At 52.5% G+C, this 16,069-nt stretch overlaps 2 protein-coding genes and 3 non-coding genes across 9 annotated transcripts; all 5 read right to left on the reverse strand.

Moving 5' to 3' along the window:
• Positions 1 to 134: 134 nt before the first annotated feature.
• On the reverse strand, positions 135 to 3,272 carry PPIE (peptidylprolyl isomerase E). Its single transcript, XM_048969104.1, has 10 exons — positions 3,216 to 3,272; positions 3,051 to 3,149; positions 2,940 to 2,983; positions 2,698 to 2,724; positions 2,296 to 2,377; positions 1,702 to 1,802; positions 1,238 to 1,361; positions 981 to 1,166; positions 401 to 543; positions 135 to 326 (listed from the first exon to the last, which is right to left on the reverse strand). Exons 1-10 carry the CDS (start codon positions 3,244 to 3,246, stop codon positions 258 to 260), a joined length of 906 nt encoding a protein of 301 aa, XP_048825061.1. The 5' UTR covers positions 3,247 to 3,272; the 3' UTR covers positions 135 to 257.
• Positions 3,273 to 3,465: 193 nt separating this feature from the next.
• Positions 3,466 to 15,762, reverse strand: PABPC4 (poly(A) binding protein cytoplasmic 4). Of its 5 annotated transcripts, none has more exons than XM_048968774.1 (15): positions 15,657 to 15,762; positions 15,231 to 15,453; positions 9,754 to 9,947; positions 9,335 to 9,450; positions 8,710 to 8,849; positions 8,347 to 8,441; positions 7,638 to 7,775; positions 6,954 to 7,049; positions 6,200 to 6,472; positions 5,839 to 5,926; positions 5,552 to 5,671; positions 4,958 to 5,085; positions 4,720 to 4,813; positions 4,484 to 4,614; positions 3,466 to 4,391 (listed from the first exon to the last, which is right to left on the reverse strand). In XM_048968774.1, the coding sequence occupies exons 2-15, from the start codon at positions 15,421 to 15,423 to the stop codon at positions 4,305 to 4,307; spliced, it is 1,893 nt and encodes a 630-aa protein (XP_048824731.1). In that variant the 5' UTR covers positions 15,424 to 15,453; positions 15,657 to 15,762; the 3' UTR covers positions 3,466 to 4,304. The 5 variants fall into 5 exon arrangements, with proteins under 5 accessions (XP_048824731.1, XP_048824729.1, XP_048824730.1 ...); XM_048968772.1 differs by having other exon boundaries at positions 15,653 to 15,756; XM_048968773.1 differs by lacking the exon at positions 15,657 to 15,762 and having other exon boundaries at positions 3,466 to 3,801; positions 4,292 to 4,391.
• On the reverse strand, positions 5,297 to 5,429 carry LOC125683977 (small nucleolar RNA SNORA55). The gene has a single exon (XR_007373182.1). It is a non-coding gene; the product is annotated as a small nucleolar RNA SNORA55 (small nucleolar RNA).
• Positions 6,568 to 6,696, reverse strand: LOC125683979 (small nucleolar RNA SNORA55). Its single transcript, XR_007373184.1, has one exon. It is a non-coding gene; the product is annotated as a small nucleolar RNA SNORA55 (small nucleolar RNA).
• Positions 7,204 to 7,334, reverse strand: LOC125683978 (small nucleolar RNA SNORA55). Its single transcript, XR_007373183.1, has one exon. It is a non-coding gene; the product is annotated as a small nucleolar RNA SNORA55 (small nucleolar RNA).
• Positions 15,763 to 16,069: the final 307 nt, after the last annotated feature.

Below are 16,069 nucleotides of genomic sequence, written 5' to 3' on the forward strand. Positions count from 1 at the left end.
AGGACTATTCCAAACCTTGAGATTTAAGGAGCATCCTGACTCAGTGAGAACCCAACAGCCAGGACAGGCCTTTGTTTTTCGAACATTCAGTTTTATTATTTCTGTGAAATATAGGAAGTCTTTGCCAAGCGAGGGGCAGACAGTGGGAGCAGGAAGCAGCACAGGCACAACGCGCCCACAGCAGCCGCCTCCCCGCTCAGCCCGCTGCAGGATGGGGCACCAAACCTGGCAGCGGCAGCTGGGCAGCAGCCCTGCGCTCACACGCACTCCCCGCAGTCGGAGATGATCACCTTCTGCTTTGGCTTCCCGTCCTTGGTGCCCTGAGCCTGCAGAAGGGAAGGAAGGCTGGCAGTCGGGGGCAGGGCTGCACGCACACAACCCGCCTCGCTGCGGCACTGACCTCGATCTGCCGCACCACATCCATGCCCTCCGTCACCTCCCCAAACACCACGTGCTTCCCATCCAGCCAGTCGGTTTTATCACAGGTGATGAAGAACTGCGAGCCATTGGTGTTGGGGCCGGAGTTTGCCATGGACAGCAGCCCTGGGACCAAACAGCGCAGCGTTACTGGGAGCAATGCCAGTAATTAACTAAAACCCCCCTGGGCCGCGCAGACGATGCTGGTTTTAAGAGTCTCTGAATATTGAAACTGCGGGAAGCTGACGATGCCAAGAAACACCTACAAGTATGAGCAGAGTGAAGTGGTAGAGAGCATTAATCTATTTTTAACTGCAGCAACAGCAAAGCCTTGGAGATCGGACTGCTTGCTTTCTGCCACCTTTCCACCGCTCATAGTTACACTGCAACATTCCTCCCCTAAAACCCAATGGGAAAGCAGCTTTGAAACTCTCCATGATATAAGACTGAAATTAACAGCGTGTGGGCAGAGACAGGGGCTGCATTTCTGCCCTGGGCACACTGCAGTCTGCTGCTGCTGCGCGGTCAGAGCAGCTCGAGGAACCCCACAGCGCTCACCCTACCCGGCCCCGTGTGCTTCAGGATGAAGTTTTCATCATCAAACTTCTTTCCATAGATGGACTTTCCTCCAGTGCCGTTGTGGTTGGTGAAGTCCCCAGCTTGACACATGAACTGGGGGATGATGCGGTGGAAGCTGCTCCCCTTGAAGCCGAAGCCTTTCTCCTGAGTGCAGAGGCAGCGGAAGTTTTCTGTTCGGGGCGAGGGGCAGAGGTGAGCACAGCACGCAGCCCGAGGGCCGCAGGGCAGCAGCACCGCTCACCTACGGTCATGGGCACCACGTCGGACCGCAGCAGGATTTTGAGCCGCCCTGCAGGTTTGTTGCCGATCTTGATGTCCATGTAAACCTGGGGGTTGGCCCGGGACTTCTTGGCAGGAGGCTCACCCTAGGCAAGGAAGAGGCACACAGCGGCGCTGCTGCTCAGCTCTGCCACCCGATGGCCGGTCTGACCCCAGCCTGCGGCACAGGGCCGGCAGCAGATCCAGCTCCAAAAGTCCCTGGAGGCAGCAGGCAGCAAACGGCGGCTCCTCACAGCCTGGGGGCTGCTGCAGGATGCAGCAAAAACATGCAGCTCCCTCTGGGCTCACCAAGCTTTTGGGGACACAGGGACTGACATGACCCCAGCTCACTCCTGGTTCCCAAAGCTGGTAGCATCCAGATCCCCAGGTGGCCGTTCCCCACTCTGAGGCACTCAGCAGGGCACAACCAGCTCCATCCATCCCTACCTCCTGTGTCTCTGCTTTGGGTGCCTCTGTTCCTCCTTCCTCTGTGTTCTCCTCCAGAGTCTTTCCTGAGAACCTCTTCAGCCACTCATCATCTGACCACACTGCAGCAGAGCAGGGCACGGTGAGCACGGGGCGCTGAGCCCAGGGCCAAGCAACTCAGGACTCAGCACAGCTCTGACAGCAGCAGAACTGCACCCAGGGTGCTGCTGGCCCAACCACTCCCAGAACTGCACGCAATCACCCCCCGCATGCGGACACGGGGACAGAGCCAGCAACTCCCCCAAGTAATAACCCACAGCCCGCTGGCTGCGTGCCACCATCCACCTCTCGCCAGCACTTTGCTGAGCATGGCTGGGCTCCCTCCCATTTCAGGTGTGATGGTAACCCTGCCAGGTGTGTGAGTGCGTGTCTGGCCCCCTGTAGAGAGCAACTAGAAGCGCAGCCATGTCTGTCTGAGGTGCTGGGGGATGTTTTTGGTTCTTGGGACCCCACGAGGCTTGAACGGGAAGCAGAGCCTTGGGAAACCAAAAGGGCCGATGTGCACCCAGCGCTGAAAGCCCACAGGGGTTTCTCCTCTCCTAGGCACCAACTTACCTGGCCGAGATGATCCTTCTTTAATTCGCATTGGTTTGGCCAAGTTCACTCGAATTGTCCGACCAAAGAGCTCAGACTCGTTCTACATAGAACAAAAAAAGAACAAAGCCCACCACAGGGTAAAAACTCACTACGTCCCCTCTGCATAGAGAGCAGGGCTGGCTTTCTCTCCCCACTTCTGAGCACCACAAGGGCCCCACTGCTCAGGAGCTGCACTGAGACCACAGGCAGCGGCAACCATGCCAGCAAAGCAGGGCCAGGCACGACAGTCCCAGGCAGACCCGTGTCTGCAGCATCACCCAGCACACGTGGCAGGAGCTGCCCCAGGCTGTTTGCAGCTGCTGGCCAGCCGTGTCCCAGCAGAGGTGAGCTCCGGGCTGTGAAGCAGGGCAGGCCTCGTACCATGTTGTCAATGGCTGCTGCTGCATCCTGTGTGAAGAGCAATAGGACGCCTCGTTACAGCCACTTCTCTCTTCCTTTAAAGAAAAAAGCCTGGGCACACAGAGTTGGCGCAGCTGCCTCCGCGTCCGCAGACCGGGAGAGGAGCAAAGCCGCCGCGCGCTGCCCCGGGCAGATCTCTCGGCTGCAGGCAGCCCCCGCGGCCCGGCCGCCATCCCGGAGGGCGGCTTTGCTCCTCCTCTCACCTCCGCCAGCTCGAACTCCACGAAGGCGAAACCTCGGTGCTTCTCTGCGAACGCAGCCCGCGGTCAGAGCCCGGCTCACAGCGCGCCGCCGCCCCGCGCCCCGCCACGCACCGGTCTCGTAGTCCAGCGGGATCTGGATGTCGGTGATGTCGCCGAACGGGATGAAGGCGGCGTGCAGCACCTTCTCGTCCACCTCCTCCGCCAGCCCGCCTGCGGCGCACAGCGTTACGGCCCCGCTCGCCCCGCGCGGCGCCCGCAGCCCCCGGCCCCACTCACCCACGTACAGCACCCGCTTGGTGGCCGCCATCTTAGCGCCCCGCCCCGGAAGTTCGCGCGAATCCCGCCTTTCCGCAGCGCCGAAAAAAGGCGCCCCCTGCGGGCGGGGAGGTGCGAGCGCAGGCGAACCGGAACCGAAGCGCGCAGCGCCTGGAGCTTCACAGCAACCCCAGCAGCAAATGAACGCCGTCGAGTGCCGCAAGTCACGTCAAAATCACGCACCAATAGAGAACGATGACAAATGCAGACAAAGATTTTATTCCTTTATTGACAAAAGACTTTCAGAACTTTCCACACTGGACTTCGAGTTAAAATCAAAACCACAAAATGCTTTAACTGGAAATCCTCGATGTTGCGCTTCGAAAAGACAAGCGGTAACCCTGCTGTGACACAAGGGAAAAGCTTGCGAACTCAATTCTGGTTTTGGAAATCTAGAGCTGCGCAGAGTCGGCTTGGTAAGAGTTTAAGGATTGGTTTATAAAATGCAGGGTAACTACGCGACGTGGCGCACGGCCCTGAGTCCTGCAGCACAGTGCAGAATCTGCAGAGCTGACACCTGGCAGGGGCTATTTGGCTTCTTTGCATCCTGCAGGAAAAGGAGGAAGACGTTACCTGCCTGGTACTGGGAAATAAAAGCCTTCTCTAGGCGTCTGGAGCTGGACACAGGAGACAGCATTTGTTTGGGCAGAGCTGCACCAGGAATGGCTCTGCTGGCAGCAGCCTCTGATGCACGCTGCAGGCAGATGACTGCAGGACGAGCAATGGCACCAGCACAGCACTTCACCCTGAAGTCTCCAGAACATCTTGCACGTCATTTTATCTCCTAGATCAGCACTGGCACACGACTCATCTCAATCTGCTGTACTTCCATGACCTCCCAGCAGGAACACTTCAGCAATTCACGCATCATCTTTCCAATGCTTAATTAAACAGATTTTTGAAGAACTGGCTAAAATCAGACAGGCGCCGCTCCCAAACCAACATAAGCCTCCCAGACCAAGAACACTCAGTGACTGCCTTGCTTTATTTACCAATCCTGGAAGCTTTTAATCAAAGCCGAGGACTGAGACACTCACCAGTCTTCCTGGCTTAAGAGGTAGCAGCAACCACACCCACCTTCTGGGCAGCTTCTTTCTTGGCTTGGTGAGCCTGCAACACTGCGACAGCCTCCTCCACCTCCAGGAAGACAGATGAGCCAGCGAGTGAGAATTCTCTCTCAGCCGAAGGGCCCCACAGCCTGCCCCCAGCCAAGGAACAGGGCAGCTTACCTTTGACCGGAGGGACTCTGGAGACTCCAGCATGTGCAACAGCTCTGAGTTGTCAATCTCCAGCAACATCCCTGTGATCTTCCCTGCGAGGCTGGGATGCATAGCTTGAATAAGAGGGAACAAACGTTCTCCTAGAAAAAAAGGGTTTCAGACAATTTTAATTTAAAAGCTGTTGATGAAACCTGGGGACATTTCCAAAGTAAAATGCAATCTGGAAGAACCTGAGTGAAACTCACCCAGCATCTGTTTCTGCTCCTGGGGAGGGGCAGCAGCCAGCATGGAGGCTGTTAGTGGCTCCTGTCCCTGCACGTGTACTGCAGGCTGAGGTGCCTATAGAAAGGCAGATAGGAGGATGCAAAAATAGATGCTGTGCTGATTGTTTCTGCAAAAGCTCTTCAGTATGTAAAACTGCAAAAACTCTGCATGTAAAACCTGTTGGCCTGCAGCTGCTTCAGGCACAGACCCTTGTGTTACCTGCAAAGGTTGTACAGGTGGATGTGGGCTGCGGACACTTGAGGCATATTTATAAGGGGGAACTGCTCTGGGAGCAGGAGCAGCTACAGGTGGACGAGGAGCCAAGTTCTGTCCTGCAGTGGTAACACCTGCAAAAGGAGAGCAGGATTAAAAACACCCATAGGAATGCACAGGCAAATATTGGCTTAGAAACTGGTCTCCAAATTACAACTGGATATTTCAGAAAAGGACTATTCTACATTCTGTATTTATGGTATTGTCTAGTTACTCCATAAAATAAAATTTGGGTGCTCTACTCTGAGAACAATACCCATAACCTGCAGTCCTATTTACAGCGGTAAATGTTGCAGAGCTGTAGAGATGAGTTCCAAGCAAGTGGAAAATAACCCATCTGGATTTCTGCTGCTGTGCTGTAGCACCAACTGTCCCTAGACCAGCACTGCACAGCAAGGAATAGGAAAGATTCAGGTGCTGTCTCTGCCCCTCACTGCAGGCGTCTGTTTCTGACAACCACCTTTGTGAGTAGAAGTCAAGTCTCAACAGCACCCTCACCCCCGCAGCTGAGGAGAAGAGCCTGGGAGGCAGACGCCTTACCGACTCGCTGGGCAGAAACAGGGAGGCCACGAGAGACAGGAGCAGTGCCAGCAGGGGCCAGGTGGCGCAGGGCTGGCCGTGGCCCAGACTGGCGCATGGCGCTTGGCATTCCCTGGAAGCCTGATGGAGGAAACGAGAGGAAATCCTCAAACCAGAACTGACCACTGAGTCGGGCCGCTCAGCTACAGGAAGCAAGCTGAAGCTGTGCACAGAAAGGAAAGCATGCATTCATGCCAGAAGGCACAACCCAGAGGGCCACACCACCAAAGCCGTCTCTAGACGCTCACCTTGAGGTCTTCCTCCTTGCTGCCAGCGCGGGTTGGGTCTCATCTGTGCCATCTGATTGGGTGCATAGTAAGTGGGTCTGCTCTGAGCCTGGAGGGAGACCAAACGAGCTAAAGGCAACATCTAAGTGAACAACAAGCATTGTTCACAGTGTGTTTTGGCAGTTTTTCCCCAGACTCAACGCCCAACTCAAATTAAGAGAGCACGCAGCCGGGACGTCACAATTAACTCCACTGACTGCACTCCCCATTAGGGGTTGCTTGCTCATGGGCATAAGAAAGACTCAATGGGATGAATGCAAACAACTCAGGGTCCCAGCACAGTTAAAATGATCATAACACCATACTAACTTGCTCAGCTTACCTGGGGCACAGCAGGCATGAAATAACCGCCAGCAGCAGGCTGGAACTGATTAATGATTGTGTTGGCTGGCAAGGCTCTCATGCCAGCAATGCGCTGCATGTACTGATTAGTTAGATGAGCCTTCCGCTCTTCTTTCCTTTGTGCAAGTGCAACATAGAGTGGCTTTGAGCCCACTATTCGACCATTCATCTCTGTCACAGCTTTCGTAGCTTCCTCTGGAGAGGAAAAGCAGACAAAGCCAAATCCTTTGCTCCGTCCATCTTCCAGCATCACCTGCAGTAAAGACCAATTGCTGGTAGAGCAACATTTCAAGAACAGTTTAAGAATCTGTATTTTTGACCGCAGAGAAATATAAGATTTCAAGGAAGAACTGTTGCAGAGGTGTAGGGACAATTAGTCAATGAAGAAACACTTGTCTGGATTCACTCTGCCTTTCTGTCAGCACCATGCGTCCCCAGACTCACACTGCACAGCAAGGAATGGGAAAGATTAGGTGCAGCCTCTAATCAAACGTGAAGAAATGCCTGCTTGCCAATCAGCATGACATGGCAATGTTTTCCACCTCTTGTCCCCCCCACTTCTGATGAGGAATCAAACAAGTTATCAGTAAAATCACGATGAGACCCAAGGAAATCTGCCCAAAATTCTCATGACTGCACCAATGAGGGGATATACATCTGCCCTTTGGTCCTTTGTCAAGTAACAGTTCCTTCCTCGAGCCTTAAAATCCAAAAATCCCCAAGCCCCACAGTACCTTTGCACTTGTTATTGACCCAAAAGGTGAGAATTCCTTCCTCAGTTTTTCATCATCTATAGTGTCATCTAGGTTTTTAATGTATAGGTTAACTCCCTGAAAGGTAGAGAACAGTAGGATAATTAAGACATCTACAGTAATAAAGAGAATCTTCAGCACATCAACTGTCAGCATCCATCTGCCAAAGCTGTCATTTCTCTAAAACCTCTCAACTCAGCAGGACATCTGTCATACCAAGACTGATGGCAATAAATGTTGCAAAGGTGTAGAGACAAACCCCAATGCAGTGAAAGAGCCTGTCTGGATTTCCTCTGCTTTCTTGTTGCATCATGTGTCCCCAGTCCTGCACTGCATTGCAAGGAGTGGGAAAGATTCAGATGCAATCTCTGGCACAATTTTGCTAAAAACTGAACCAACAGCAGCTAAGAGTCACATCTCTTTCCATCCTTTCAGGTATGCTCATGTGAAATTAGAGATGACTGCATGACTTCTCTCACATCCTCCTAAGCACTTCACTGTGAAGACCATGCACGGAAATCTCCTTTGCCTCCAAGTTCCATGGAGTCACCTTGAAGTTTGCACTCTAAGAATATATCACAGGGCAACCACTGCGGCCAGTGCCTTTTAAGTCTACCAACAGATGGAAAACGGTACTTAAATTCAGAAGAGGGACAGGCTGTTCACCTGGTACCGGCTGATTCTCTCTTGTTTTAGCTGTTCAAATCTCCTTTTCAGCTCTGCCTGGCGCTCCACCTTCTTCTGTGCTCGGCCTACAAACACCATTTTCCCATTGATATCCTTCCCATTCATTTCTTCCACTGCCTGGACAGAGGGGTCAAAGAAAACTGTCAATTGCTGGAACAGGACAGCAGCCGATCCTGTTAAGAACTTGGCTGCCCAAAGATCTCCCTGCTCGTTAGCCAACAGCTGCCACAGCACCTCTGCGCTGCTCCCGTTTTACACCAGCTAATTAAAGATAAACTGAAGTTACCAGGAGAGACCATGCTGACAACCTTACCGTAATGCTGGACTAACAGCAGGAACTTGTGAATTTACCCCCACCCCTTCTGTAGCCAGTGTCAAACAATAACAAACATAAGGCTCCAAAGACACTGCTCTAAGAACACTCACTCCCTAAGCCATCCACCAGAGCACTTCTTCAGCAATTAATGTTCAGATTAAACAACTGCATTCTGTGTGCATCAAGTAACCTGAGAAGTGTCAGCTTAATCCTGAAGCAAGGTCACAACGTGGTGACGTGCGAATGGCTTCAAGCCCCCACATCCAGAAGAGGTTTACATCTGAGGCGGAATTTTATCTCAACCGGCTTCTATGGCAAGCCAAGAAAGCTCTTCTCCAAAGACACGCAGGCAGCATTAACACCCGGTCATACCTTGTTAGCATCTTCATGCTTTTCAAAGCTTACAAAGCCAAAGCCTTTGGATTTTCCAGTGGGGTCTGTCATCACTTTAACACTCAGAGTCTTACCTGTTACCAAGGGACAGGGTTAGTGAAACATAATGTAAGGCTATTTCAAGTCTATAAGCTCCACAGAATCACCCCAGCCTTCTTCTCTCACTCCTCTGCTGGCCACTCTCTGCCTCCTGTCCAATGTTTGACGGAATTACTGCCCACTCCTCATCTCTTCCAATTCATCAGCCTCAAAGTCACCCCAGCAGACGTATTCAGATGGCAGTAGCACTTAAATTAGCACAGCTCATGAAATTCACAGTCTCATTAGAGTTTCGGTACTTACCATATTTACTGAAGAGTTCCTTTAGTCTTTCATCATCCATGTCATCCCCAAAGTTCTTAATATAAACGTTGGTGAATTCCTTTGCCTTGGCTCCCAGCTCAGCCTCCCGCTCTTTACGAGACTTGAATCTCCCAACAAATCTGCATGAAAGAATGAAATTAAGTGAGGAACTTGTTTAAAAAAAAAAAAAAAAAAAGTAAAAACAGCACGTGATTTGCAGTGAGGCAAAAAAAAAAAGAATTCTTTTTTGTAGTAGGAGCCAGACACAGGGAAAAGAAAGAGTGCCAGAACAGAAGGACAGAGAGGCTGCAGACCAACCAGAAAAGTCCCCTGTCCTGCGGTGAAAAGCAGCAGCCTAGGATGCCCACCCAGCTCTGCAGTGAAGAGTACTGGCCAGACACCCACCCAGCCCACTTGCAGAGGGAGCAAATCAAGGCTTGGTTAGGGAAACCACAGCCCTGCAATGGAAGGGGAGCAGTCTATGGCTTGGGCAGGGTCACTCACCAGCCCTGTAGTGGAGAGGTAGCAGGCCAAGGCTTGGGCCAGGAGAACCTTGTGTGTCCCTGTTAATACCGAGATGCATCACGGTTCATGCGCTCGCTGCTGCTGCTGCTGTGACACTCACACTTTGCGGTCGTTTAGCAGCATGCCGTTCATCTTCTCGATGGCTCTATCTGCAGCATCCTGGGTCTCAAAGTGCACAAATGCGTAGCCCTTAGAGCCATTCTCATCACACACCACCTAGACACACGGGAGGAAACCAATCCGTCAGACCTGGGAGCGCACACCTCCGCCATGCTCAACCGCAGCGTCAGCACACGAGAGCAGGTGGCTGCTGAGGGCCGAAGCAGTGAGATGTCTGTGTTTAGACAGGCTTATTTCACGACCAAACCTGACAACTCCAGCAATCCCTGACCTTCTGGTCAGCTCTGCCTTCAAGAGGCAGCCCTCCATTTGGTGACAGTGCCACTCCTGCCTCCTACACCGGGTGTCTCTGATCGCGTCGCCACTACAGCAGGATGGGAAAAAGTCACCACATCTCACCTTGCAGGACAAAATATTCCCAAACGCTGAGAACGTGTCATAAAGTGCCTTGTTATCAATGGATTTGTCCAGGTTCTTAATGAAGACGTTCCCAACCCCTGACTTCCTCAACGAGGGGTCCCTCTGAGACCACATAATGCGAATGGGCTTCCCTTTGATCACATCGAAGTTCATGGTGTCTAGAGCACGTTCAGCTGCAAGAGAAGTGCAGAACAGGTTTCTATGGCTTGTTAAAGCACAAAGGCTTCCATCACGCGAGTGGCAATGTAAATGAAATTAGAGAGACTTTGGGGCGATAACATGGGTCAATTCCAATGGCTACTTTTAGTTTAACTCCATGTTCCAATGGAGGTCCTTGCAGCACAGTTACTAGACATATTTGAGAACATAACAGATTTAATAATCTTTTCTGAACTGACATTATGATGTTTTCATAGCCACAGAAAAATGAATGCCAAAGTACTTAGACTTGGTTACATTCCTCGCTATTATGAAGGTAAACTGCTGAAATCAAAAGAAGGGAAAGATGCAGGCAGCTCTCACCTACTCATACGCATTTCTACTAAGAGAAAATGATCGCTTCTCTGTCAGGTCAGGGACGGAGAACGCACACAAACACACGGCTGGCAGGGAAGAACACAACCAGCCTCCATTGTTGGTGGCCAACAAATGATTTCCAATTTTCTGACTAAAGGGCAACAGTGCCAACAGACAACATGCTGAGAAAAAGGCCCAGGTACCCAACTTGACAAACAGGGAAGCATTTAACTCAGCTCTGAAACCCCAGCGCTGCCATCCTGGGCCACACTGAACCCCGTCGTCACGATTCTATTTCTGCTGCCTACTGATGTATTAACGGATCATTGCGTACACGCGTCAGGATCTGCTTCATAAAATTCAGATGCTTGTGACTCTTCTGTGCCAGGAAACACTCCTAACATGGAGTCGGCAGAGAAAGAGAGACTTAATTCCCAGCACGAGGCAGGGAAATAAAGGGATAAATGCGCATTAAGACCAAGGAACACTAACAGGGCAGAACCCAAGTTTTCCAAATTTCTTTGGCTCAGTTCTTCACAACACTGTCACTCAGTTACTGATATCAGTTCAGGGCAGCAAATTCAGCCCAAAAGCCAACACCAATACCTTCTCCTCTCAAGTGATGCTTTGTTAGAGCAGAGAAGCCATACAGCATTTCACAGAGCTCTCTAGATCCTCAGTGGGGCACTGCCTACAGAAGTCTCCTGCACTCCCCACCTCAAAAATCAGTGAACTGCTGCACGAAAGTTTATTAGAGCTTCTCATGTGCTTTGAAGACTTTTCCTGCTACTGCTCTTTAAGTTGAACTGGTGCCATCTCTTTTTTCCCCAGTCCTTCACACAAACCCTACTGTGAAACAAGTTCTGCTGGATCTCGTTACTGAAGCAGAGAGACTTACAACATTAGAAGGACAAAAACCATCTCAGAGGAGAATCTTACATGCTAGGGCTCTACTCGCTCCACTAGCTATTTAAAAGCCTTACATTCAATTAACTGCCATGCTAAAATGATTCCTCAGCTGCTGCTCTGAATCAGTGCAGCCCTGTGGCTGCCCCCATCGCCACTCCTGGTAGGCGCTTCAGCAGGCAACTCGGTGCAGGCCGTCAAATTTGGCAGTGCTTATTTATAGCAAGGAGAGCTGCTGCAGAAGCATGCACTGGCAAGGACACAAACAAGCTGCATGTCCCATCTGCAGCAGAAACAGCTCCTGCTGAAAGGTGCCAAGCAGAGGAAGCAGAGGCAAGCAACCAGAGGAACTGCGAAGCGCTGTGCGGCCACTGAGATACAGGCTAGGAGCCTGCTCACAGTTCTGTCAAGCTTTCTAAGCACATCGTAAGCAGATGCTACTGCCCTGCTCTACGCTGCCATCTAGCACTGCACAGCAGTAGTATACTCTGCTTGACGTACGTGCAAATGCTAAAGCACTTGTTAGCAGTGGTGCAAGAAAGCCCCAGGCAGATTTCTTAACCTGAGGGCTGCCACACTCCCAGGCAGAAACGCAGTCACATCACACCAGTACCTGAGAAAGCCCCTAAAGGATCGGCACAGGGATAACAGTGACCCAGAATAAACACAGCAAATTCATTTCCTCCACCTGAGCGAACGCCTCCTCATTTCCCCCTACTTAAGCCACCAACCTTCAGCCATTTCAGCTCCTGTATCTGTTTCTCTCCCACTGGTTCCTGTCATCCTCCCAGCAGGCTGGACTGCAACTCAAACCCAACACTGCACACACACTGAGTCTCTTCCAGGCTTTCTCCATTCTTCTTCAAGTGCCTTTTGGACAGGGAAAACCAATATATGAGCATTCCTTGAAGCTTGCCTTAGGCCTCAAAGTAATGATTCTCACCTGCAGGCTAGGCTCCCTGACACAGGGCTAACACAGTGCTGGAGATGGCCGTGTGGCTGAGCAGCACAGACATACCACGCACCAGGAGTCACTCGCAGAAGCTCAGCACAAGGAGTTTTATCAGCTGCTCTGCAGACCTCTGTGCTCTCGCTTGTGTCACTAGGTAATAAAGACCTGACAACAAAAACAGTGCAAATTTAGCCACTTAGAGCTGGCAAGGTTAATCAGCATACTTGATGCCCATTCCTTCAGTCCCTTCATCACTGAAGTGTAACAAAACGCTGCCAGCAGTGAAGATCACGTACAAAACCACTCCTTCCTTCCAACTGCACCCTGCTTTGCACTGCACGTCTTTCATGCTGCCGTCTCTCCTTTAAGGAGGAGGGACAAGTTTATCCACACCCTCCTACAGCTCTCTGTTTAGAGACACTTATCTCATCCCAGCCTCAGGTTCCTTCTTGGCTTGAGAAACACGTGGTGTTCTCTGTACTCCCAGAGCAGCTTATCTCTATGGCCACGTTGAAGTTTCTCTCCATCATTATCTGAGTTGTCTTAACTGTCAACGCTATGAAACCCTGCAACACAACGACACTGCATGAGGAACATATTTAAAAGCTTTTCTTCCAAATAAAATGAGTTTGTTTTCTTTCCACTTAAGTTAAAAATATTAACCACCATGGCCAAGTCTGAACTCGCCAGAACTCTGAAGCATTCCTTGAGCTGCCTATCAGAACAGCACGGACCCAGCACTGAGCATTCACCGACTGCTGTGCCACAGAGCTTCAGCTGAAGGCAGCAGAGCTCATTTTCACTAAAAACAACCTCTCTGCAGACTATCAGACAATGCGTGTCCAAAAAGTAACCCAGGGTAAAGCATCGCTCCATTAGCTGAGGAAAACCAAGAAAAATGCAAGCCCTGAGCCAGTTTAGACGCAGGAGCTCTGGAAACTCAGATGTTCAGGATGTGAATACAGTGATCTCCTGCTGGTCCCAAAGAACAGCAAAGTTCTGGCTGCTGCCTGCCTTGTAAACAGTTCTGCTTCTAATTTACAGTTCTGGTCAGTAAGGAGAGAATCCCATTTCCCACACAAAGGTTAAGATGTGACAAACCTTCAGATTTACAAAGCACTCCCACTTCTACAGAAGGTATCCAGGAAATACAAACCATCCTATCAGCTTCACTGCCTTCCACCATTTCTAACACACCAGCAGTGCGCCCACAAGAGCTTTCCTACAAGTTTTGGAAGCACAAAGCTTCCCGAGTGCTTTTATGCACCGTGCTGCAGCAGTGCTACAGAATGCTGCCCATCATTTCCTAGAATGGACAATATAAGCCCAAATGCATTTCTGATTATGCATCCCTAGAAAAAAAGCACAGATCCGTCTTCTCTGAAAGCCCTCATGCAGAAAGCACAGCTACCATGAAGCCAAACCTAAAACTCATGCATTTGACAACAAAAATTATATTCCCCATGAAGTTTGAGTCTTGGTTTCAGAGAGACCCCAACGCACCAGCTGCTCTGCCTCCCACCTGCTGATGTTCTGCCCCATTACATTCAGCACAGTAGCTGCCCTTTAGTCATACAAAATAACACACTGCTGTTTGCTGCACCAGGAAGGAGCTTTTCGAAACAGATCTCTTTGTGGAGGCAGGAGAGTTTGCACATTTCTTCCTCCCAGTAGCAACTGAAAGATAAGGTTCAAGTCACTTGACCTTGCAAGACCTACCAGTAACAGGACACCAGCTACTCTGTCAAAGTATCAATCCAAGCACTGGGACTTCCTAAAACGTCTGCTGCTTCTCCAGGAGCCCAGAATGATGCAACATCCCCCCAACCTCACGCCTATTTATTACCATAAAAAGTTTGCCTTGACACACATGCGGAGGCCAGCTATCTCCATATTTCTATGAGAACTTCTTCCTGCTACAGCAAGCACACACAACGGCTACCCTTCCCTTTCAACATCACACCTACACCCACACGACACAGGACTTCTCTACTTTAAGAGCACAGAGGCAGCCTGAGCTGGGAAGAGGACAGCGGCAGAGGGCACATCACAGCCAGCTCACATGAAATCTGCCGAGAGCTCAGAGGCTCTACTGGCTTGCAGGAGCACGGCTTTGTGATGACATTTCTTTTCCACACCACGTGAAGACTTTGACCTGAAGGCAATGTATTTATCTGCTATCTGCTCTCTACAAAACTGTAAAGCAGGACGGCCAATTGCAGGCAACAGGAGGTCACTGGCTGTTATGAATTGATTCTGAATACAAGGGAAGCGCTCTCGCCTATCTGTTCTGGAGATGTCTATATATAGACCCTGCTAAATCACCGCTCAGAGCAATAAATGAGCGCCAGTCAACAAGTAACGGCTCTGAAAATGAGGGCAGAAAATACCGACCTACTTTTCTAGAGAAAAAAGGCACTTCACACACACACAATCACCTTTTCTGTCCCATCTTTTGTATGTTTCCACTGCTTTAGCCCTGGAACATCTACTTAAGGAGGTGCCAAATTGAACTATTAAAAACAATCCGGCCAGAGTAAACCAGCATGGATTCTGCCCACAAGACAGCACAATTCCACACACTGCACAACGAACCTTTCCCACCAGCTCAAGAACGTCAGAGTGCTGCGCAGCTGCCTGCACACACAGCAACGTGCAGCCATCAGCTCTACCAGGAGTGAAGTTACAACAGGTGAGCAGCCAGAAGAAGAGACTTCTGCTCTGTAAGAAGTGCCTGTGAAAAACGCCTCCAGCTCCACAACTGCTGGTCAGGTGATTACTTACCCTACGGATGGAGCACACCGAAAGGCCGCTACAGAACACACAGAACCACGAACCGTTGAGGCTGCAGGCCCGTAAGGCCATGGGGTCCGACCGCCGCCCCCCCCGCACCCACCTCCCCAAGGCCGCATCTCCTCCGTACGGAGCAGCCGGGACGGCCGGCAGGGCAGCGCTCCGCCCGAGCGGGACCCCGAAGAACCGAGCGTCCGGCAGCCGCGCGGCCATCGTGCGGGGCGGCACAGCGAGCGGCTCGGCGGCGCGGGGCGAGGAACGGCAGGAGGGCGCCGGGCGCGGCGCGTACCGTCAGCGGGCTGCTGGAAGTTGACGTAGGCGTAACCGAGGGAGCGGCGGGTGATCATATCGCGACACACGCGGATGGACAGCACGGGCCCCGCGGGGCTGAACTTCTCGTACAGCATCGCCTCGGTCACGTCGGGGTGCAGGTCGCCCACGTACAGCGAGGCCATGGGGTAGCCGCTGCCCGCCGCGCTCATCGTCCGGACGGCTGCGCGCGCTCGGGGCGTCTGCGGGGAGAAACGCGGGTCAGAGGCGGCGCTGCCAGCGGGCGGGACCAGAGCCAGAACGCGGCGAACGGCGCGCCGCGACCCGCGCCGACCCAACCGAGCGCCCCCGATGGGCGCAGCCCCACGCGGCGGCCGGGATCGCACCGGGCCGCGGCCGCCCTCCCCCCCGCCTCCTCCTCCTCCTCTCGGCCCCACTCACGCACTGCGGCCCAGCGGGCAGAGAAGGGGCGGCGCGCGGCTCCCGCCCCTTTATAGCCGCCGCGGCGCCGTGAGAGCCGCGTGCGGCGGGGAGGAGGCGGCAGGAGCGGCCCTTGCGGCGCGCCTTCCGCTGCAGCGCCGCCTTGCGGCGGGGAGGACCGCGGGGCGAGAGGCGCTCCTTGCCGGCCGTGGCGGCGTCCGGTCCGGAGGGCCGGCAGGGGGCAGCGGCGCCGCGCCGCGTGACGGCGAGAGCGGCCGGCGTGGAAAGCCGCTCGGCGCTGCCGTGTGCCGGCCTGCAGCGCGGCGCCGAGGGGCTCAGCGCTGCCGTGCGCCACCCACGGCCCCCGCCAGACCGCGCCAACCGCAGCCCCGAGTTCCCATAGGCTCTTCATTGTGTTTTTAGCCTGAAGAACAAGGA

Source organism: Lagopus muta, chromosome 23 (genome assembly GCF_023343835.1).
Source record: "Lagopus muta isolate bLagMut1 chromosome 23, bLagMut1 primary, whole genome shotgun sequence".
Taxonomy (NCBI): domain Eukaryota; kingdom Metazoa; phylum Chordata; class Aves; order Galliformes; family Phasianidae; genus Lagopus; species Lagopus muta.